Here is a 6,745-nt window from a genome sequence, read left to right on the forward strand (position 1 = left end):
AAGCAAATATAGAAAATCGTGGCACGAAAGGATGGTTCGTAGCACGATTTATACATTTTTCTAAAGTGTTTAAAAAGGAATTTGACAAATTTGACGAGGGGGACTTAGTGTGTATGGATTTTGACGAAGAAATACGACAACTGAGCTTTAGAACAAATGTTTTTTTTTCCACCGAAGACCAGATTTCTCCATGTGTTTCATGTATAATTCCTTTAAACTCTTAGCTATGAATTCTAATAGTATGAATAGCTATAAGTTTACTTTAATTTTGTCTCATGAGATGAACATATTTTGATATGTCTAGACATATGACCTATTTTGTATTATTTGTTTAAATTGATATTGCAGATTCTATTAAGTTATCTTTTGTGTAATTTTTTATGTGTTGACGAACTTATAGAGTGACTCTAGGTTTGTAAGGATTACGGGCCCTAAATCCATAAACATGAACTAGAGTAATTGTTTCACTTAGTAAGTTATCTAGGCATAAACAATTATAAGTTGTGACTTAGGAATTAACATGATTAGTTTGTCTAATTTAACTTCGAATTGTCCTAAGGAATTATGGAGTTTTAGTTTAATTTAATGTGTTATACACTAAAGAATTGAGTATAATAGTTATGTTAATTCATTGTAATTATGTGAAATTAATCTAAAAGCAAATAAACACGGTCATCAGCCATGAGATTTAGGGGATTCAAATATGGTATGATAGTTTTTTAATCTGATAATTTCCATCACTTTATTCAATTTCTAACGTTTACTCAAAATAATTGCAAGCCCCCAATTTTATATTTTAGACAACTTTCTTTATTAAAAAAATCAAGCATGACATTTTACTTGCTCAAATTTATTTCGATGGTTACTACTATTAATGAATCCTTGTGCTAGGAGTTTTCTAATATGATGCAAAGTGAATTAGAAATGCCTATAACGGAGGAGTTGTGATACTTTCATGGATTGCATATTCATCAAACAAAGAAAGAACACTACTATAAAATATACCCTTGAAAACACTAAATTACAACGTTCTGATATTTAATTGTGGTAATACCTAAATTTTGGCCGCGTTTTTTTTATATTTACGAAAAGACATTGCATTACGATCAAAACAATTAATAGTGATTATACATTCATGGAGTGACAAGGTTCGAGTCTCAACTTCAACAATTTTCTACTTTTTTGTTACAATGCGTGTTGTCCTTATAATATATATTTATTAAAATAATTATATATAAACTAAAATAAATACCACCATGGTTGGTAATGTCAGCTATTGTTAAGGCGTTGCATTTCATCACGGTTCTTTAATACAGCCGTAGTAAAATTGTTTACCCATATATAAGAGAATTAATCCTCACTTCTTGATAATATCGTCCTATCTCTCACAGGATAACTCTAACACACATTTTCTCTCTTATTATTCATCATTAGCTTTTCTATTCTATAATATTTCCTCGATCTTGTTCTTCAAACATAAAAGTATTCTTCTTCTTCCTTATTCTCTCGTTTTCATACATGTTGTTGTTATGTTTCACATGATTTTCTTATTGTTCAAGAGTTTATGATTTTTTTTGTATGTTGTTGTTGTTGTTGTTGTTGATAAATGTAGATAACGTTAGTTTATATTATTTTCATATTATTTACTTCGATTTCACGTGTTTTGTCGTTGGTTGTTGTTGTTGACAAATTTCACATGTTGTTATTGTTGTTTTTTGTCTTGATGTTATTGTTATGTATGTTAATAATTTTTTGTCTTGATGGTATTTTTTTCATGATATTTGTAGGATTTCAATTGATTTATGTTGCTATGAAGAAAAAATTACAAGAGAGAATGAAGCTGAAGTGAAAGATGAATACTTATGTGATAGACCTAGAATGACATTAATTCAAATTTAATACATGTTTGCACCTTTTTCCCCAGATTCATCATCCTTTCATTTTACAAGTTTGCATATTATGGGTGTGGTTCACATGACGATTTGTTTTAATTTTCCCCGAATTTTTTCAATTAAAGGTATGTATGATGTTGATAAATGTTTTTGTATGTTATTGTTGTTGTTGTTGATGTTGTTTTGTGTTGTTTGATAATAAATGTTTCTTCATGTGCAACTAGCAAGTGGTTATGGTTTTTTACTTATCACTAATGAAACTGGTTGTGTGGACAAGGATCTAATAAGAGAGCTGCGAACTTGTGTTCGCTATGGAAATATTATATGAAAATTTCATATAAAATTATCATAGTGAACACATGTTTTCTACTCTACCTTCTACTTTATCTTCTTCATAGCTTTCAGGAATAATTAGTTATCAAGTTCTCCCAATCTATGTAAATTAATTGATGTTTTTGTTGATAAATTTTGTTAGTGAGTTTGTTATATCATATGTGATTCTTTGTTTCACTAACCCCTCATTGAACTTGCATTAATTTAAATTGAATTTTGAGACAATAATCAAAAAAATTAAATTATTCTTGAAAAACAACTTAGACGATTCAATGTTGATCAAATTGCATGCATCTTGTAACTGTGATTTCCTCTTTAACCCATAGAATTTGATGCAATGCCTTAAATTCTTCAAAACAATAATGATAAATGGATGTCAGTCTGAGTCTCTCACACAAAATTTGATGTTTGCAAAATAAACTAGAAAGAAAGAGGAAATCAAATTTTGTTTGAAAGACTTATAAGACATTCATTCATCATCATTACTTTGAAGAATTTTGGATTGAATAAAATTATATGGGTTAATGAGGAAATCATGAATTACAAGATGCATACAATTTGAAAAATATTGGACGGTTTAAGTTGTTTTTCAAAAATAATTTAATTTTTCTGATTATAATCTCAAAAATTGATTTGAATGGTTGTATATGGTTAATGTGAGGCAGAAAAAACAAGTAGTTCCATATTTTGTAATAAAACTCTTACACATACCACAACGATTCTTTAATATAACTGTTGTGATAGTTAGCACGTTACCTATCTTATAACTACGGTCACACGTCCGTTATGAAAACCGGCACACATATAAAGTTTCTCATTTTTAGAGTAGAGAGTGGACAACCTAACTCGAATACAGAAATACATATATACAAAGTTTCTCATTTTTACGTGAGTTAGCTCTCTGTTCACAACAAACTTTAAAATCTATTCACTGAGATTGTCACTCATATCTAATTTTAGCAAGTACATATTCTATTAGCGTCATGACACTTATTTTATTACAAATTTTGACTTTTTTATCATTCAAAAGAATTGAGTAGGTTATACAAGAATTTGATGGGTTGGGATGGATTGTCATTCAAACTGTATATGCCTGTATAATATATCATACTTTTAAGAAACCTATGCAAGAAATGCAACATTTAGTTTAATTATTTATTAATTTAGTGACAGAAGGAAAACAATGAAAGAGACAAAAGTGTTTTAGCATGCTTGTAGAAATTGGTTTGTGTACGCAACTACATATACTTCATTAATTGGTCGATTTAAACTAGGAATAAATTCACCATTTCCACCCTATCAAAATCGTGCGATCAAAACAAAGTAACATATAGTGCTTACATTTTATTCATCCATTCCCGGGAAATATTGATTATTTAATTTGTTCATGTAAGTTTTTTAATTGGACTTTTGTTTATTTATCAATCACTCTATTCGTTGCATGGTATCATGATTAGTCCTATAAATACCTTACCTAGCAATCAACAGCAGAAATACAAAACGCCTAAGTCCTCTTTTATATAACCTTACAGCGTGAGCCTATAAGATTAATCCATAATGTCAACTAGAGTCCTCACCGCAGTCATCCTTGCTCATGTATGGCTTTTGATGGCTACAACATTAATAGCCCAAATTGTGATAGACACAAGTGGCGACGCAGTCGAGGACGATGAAGAATACTTCATCAGGCCTGCTATCACAGGCAATGGAGGAGGTTCTACATTGATCACTGGAAATGCACCGTGCCCTCTGCAAGTTGGTCTTGTCACCACTGACTTGGCACACGGTTTGCCGGTTGTATTCACACCTTTCGTACCCCGTGATGATGAGGACGACGTGCTTCTTGACCGAGACTTGAGAGTAACATTCGTAGCTTCCTCAAGTTGCGCGCAGTCAACATCATGGAGAGTGGGTGAGAAAGATGCTACGAGTGGAAGGAGGCTGATTGTAACCGGAAGGGATGACAGTACAGTTGGATCATATGGTAACTTCTTTAGGATTGTGCCAACACAAACTAGAGGTATCTATAACATCCAATGGTGCCCTGCAGAGGTATGCCCCAGTTGTAAGTTTGAATGTGGGACTGTTGGTGTTATTCGTGAGAATGGCAAGATTCTGTTGGCCTTGGATGGTGGTGCACTCCCTGTTGTGTTCCAGAAAGAATGATTATTAGTAGAATGGTGAAGTTAGTTCTATGGTTTGCTTACGTATATACACTTGTTTTCAATAAATATGAAACATGTAGCTCATTTTAATTAATATCATGAAAGAAGGAAAGGGTTACATGTATTCTGTCATGGAATAAAGGCTCATTTGGATATGTATAGACTTTCTATACTAAATATAAATAAGTTGGATCCAGTGTATTTTATTTATAGTCATCTTGTAATTTTAGTCCTATTTTAAATCAAACACTAAAGAAGTGTGTGCTTAATGATGATTTCACTATAACATTATTTAGTTCACGCCACATTGTGAATGTTGCCAGAACCACGGCCAAAAGTTATGGCAACTGTTTGACCATAAGTGGGGTTTACGACGCCATTGCCTATTCTCTATCATCAGAATTTTTTAATTTAACTCACAAAACTCAAATAACTGATGTTTAAAGATAGGTGAAGAGGTCACAATTTTTAAACTTGCGTTAGGCCGTGGTTTTCTGAATTTGGTATAAGTCGCCGGTTTTATTTATTTATTTTTAGGTCATGGTTTTCTTGACTTGCTTTACACCGCAGTTTCTTGAATTTGATATAGATTGCGTTTTTTTGACTTGGTTTAAATATTTTACGTTCTATAAAAAATATACTCCTTCCGTTTCTTTTTAAATGTTATTTTTTTACTTTTTACGCATATTAAGAAAACTAATCATGAGTGTTACTTTTCAAACAATAATTTTTCTTTTACCTCTAATACCCTTAATTATTTATTACATTCATTTTACTTTTTCTCTCTTTGTAATAATTACTTAGGGATAATTTTGACAAAAGTGAAATTATTATTACCTTGAACTTTGCAAGTGATAATTAAAAAGAAACAATTTTTTTCAAGAAAGTAACACTTATAAATAAATGGAGGGAGTATAAAGCAAGACCGAACACTTTAATTTCAAGAATAGAAAGGCAAGAAAGGTAAATAAGACCTCCATTGCAACATAAAAAAAATATTTCTTCCTCTTCCCGGACAACAAAAAATATGTTATTCCAGCGCAGAACAATATATTTGGTGACCTGTTATAGAGGTCTTGATAGAATCTCTCCAATGTGATAGCAATAGTCTTCGGTTGAGGGGGAATGAGGTGTATCTTCATGCTTAGCACTCTAACATCTGTGTCAGTGAGATCCAGAGAGGTGTAATGAATGATTAATAAATTATCTTTTATGTCATGTAAATAAGCTTATATATGATCGACGATTGAAATCGCTCTCGGTAGGAACGACGTGGACAACATGAGACCATTGGGTAGGATCTCATAATTAAGATGAGCGCATGATTTAACTCTAATGTGTGCTCACGTAGTGAAAATATGCTTATTGGTTAGTCTTATATAAGAGTATTATGGATGAAAGTTTCATATTAGAATGATTTTATTAGGGTGTTTCACCGAATGAGAACAACTTTTCCCGTAGTTTTATGGAGGTAGGATTGTAGGTGGAGAATGAGAGAATTGAATGCTCTAGAAAAATAAAGGGGGAGAGGAGGTTTGAATAGCCTGGTTCCCTATAACAATTTTCAAAAATATTATTTTTTACAAAATCAAAGTTTAATAAAATGATATATAAATGGCACACGAAAGAAAAATATAGGGATGGTTTGAAAAACAATCTGTTCAATGTCTATCAAATACAATAAAAAATCAACACAATCAAAATAGATGAAGTTGCTTTGATAAGCAATACATCAATGATCATAACTCAAATTTTGCATAGCTCAAAATTGATTCATATCAATAGGCTGTATAATCTAAAATTTAAATTCTTTTACAATTATATCAAGGGATATAATTATCAATGAAATAGATTCATCACAGACCTAAACTTGTAAAATAAATCACTATAAGCAAGGTAAAGATATAGATGTTTGGATGGTTTAAAAGACAAACAAATTAAAGCATACACTACAATGCAAAAATGTAAAAGAGGTAGGGAGAAGAAAATTGTACATCACATTTGTAGTTGCTTAGCTCATTCGTGCTTCTAAAGATTAATCCACTCTTCAATGGTTTCATAAGTGAAAATTGTTGGATTTTCCACTATTTGTAAATTTAATACACAATAGTATTTGTGGTACTACAAATAGTCAACAACGCTAAAGTTGTTGTATCAAAACACTAAAATTGCAAATATTCAGATCATCCGAAAATCTTTATAGACACAAAAATCCCGCTCCGAGCATCTCTTATGCAGTGACCTTTACTCAGCCTACTAGTTTCTTGTCTGAGCATTTGTTATACACAAGATTGATTGGATAACTTCCAACTTTATTCTGCAACAAACTTTACTCAGTTCTACCGAAGTATTCAA

At 31.2% G+C, this 6,745-nt stretch overlaps 1 protein-coding gene across 1 annotated transcript; it reads left to right on the forward strand.

Annotated features, from left to right (window-relative positions):
• Positions 1-3,782: 3,782 nt before the first annotated feature.
• LOC127135511 (kunitz type trypsin inhibitor 104-like) lies at positions 3,783-4,586 on the forward strand. Its single transcript, XM_051062190.1, has one exon. It carries the CDS (start codon positions 3,783-3,785, stop codon positions 4,389-4,391), a length of 609 nt encoding a protein of 202 aa, XP_050918147.1. The 3' UTR covers positions 4,392-4,586.
• The last annotated feature ends 2,159 nt before the right edge of the window (positions 4,587-6,745 follow it).

This window comes from Lathyrus oleraceus, chromosome 4 (assembly GCF_024323335.1).
Source record: "Lathyrus oleraceus cultivar Zhongwan6 chromosome 4, CAAS_Psat_ZW6_1.0, whole genome shotgun sequence".
Classification (NCBI taxonomy): Eukaryota; Viridiplantae; Streptophyta; class Magnoliopsida; order Fabales; family Fabaceae; genus Lathyrus; species Lathyrus oleraceus.

What these genes read in the sequence shown, in the direction of transcription:
- LOC127135511 (XM_051062190.1), top strand. Translation starts at nt 3,783, where the DNA reads ATGTCAACTAGAGTCCTCACCGCAGTCATCCTTGCTCATGTATGGCTT.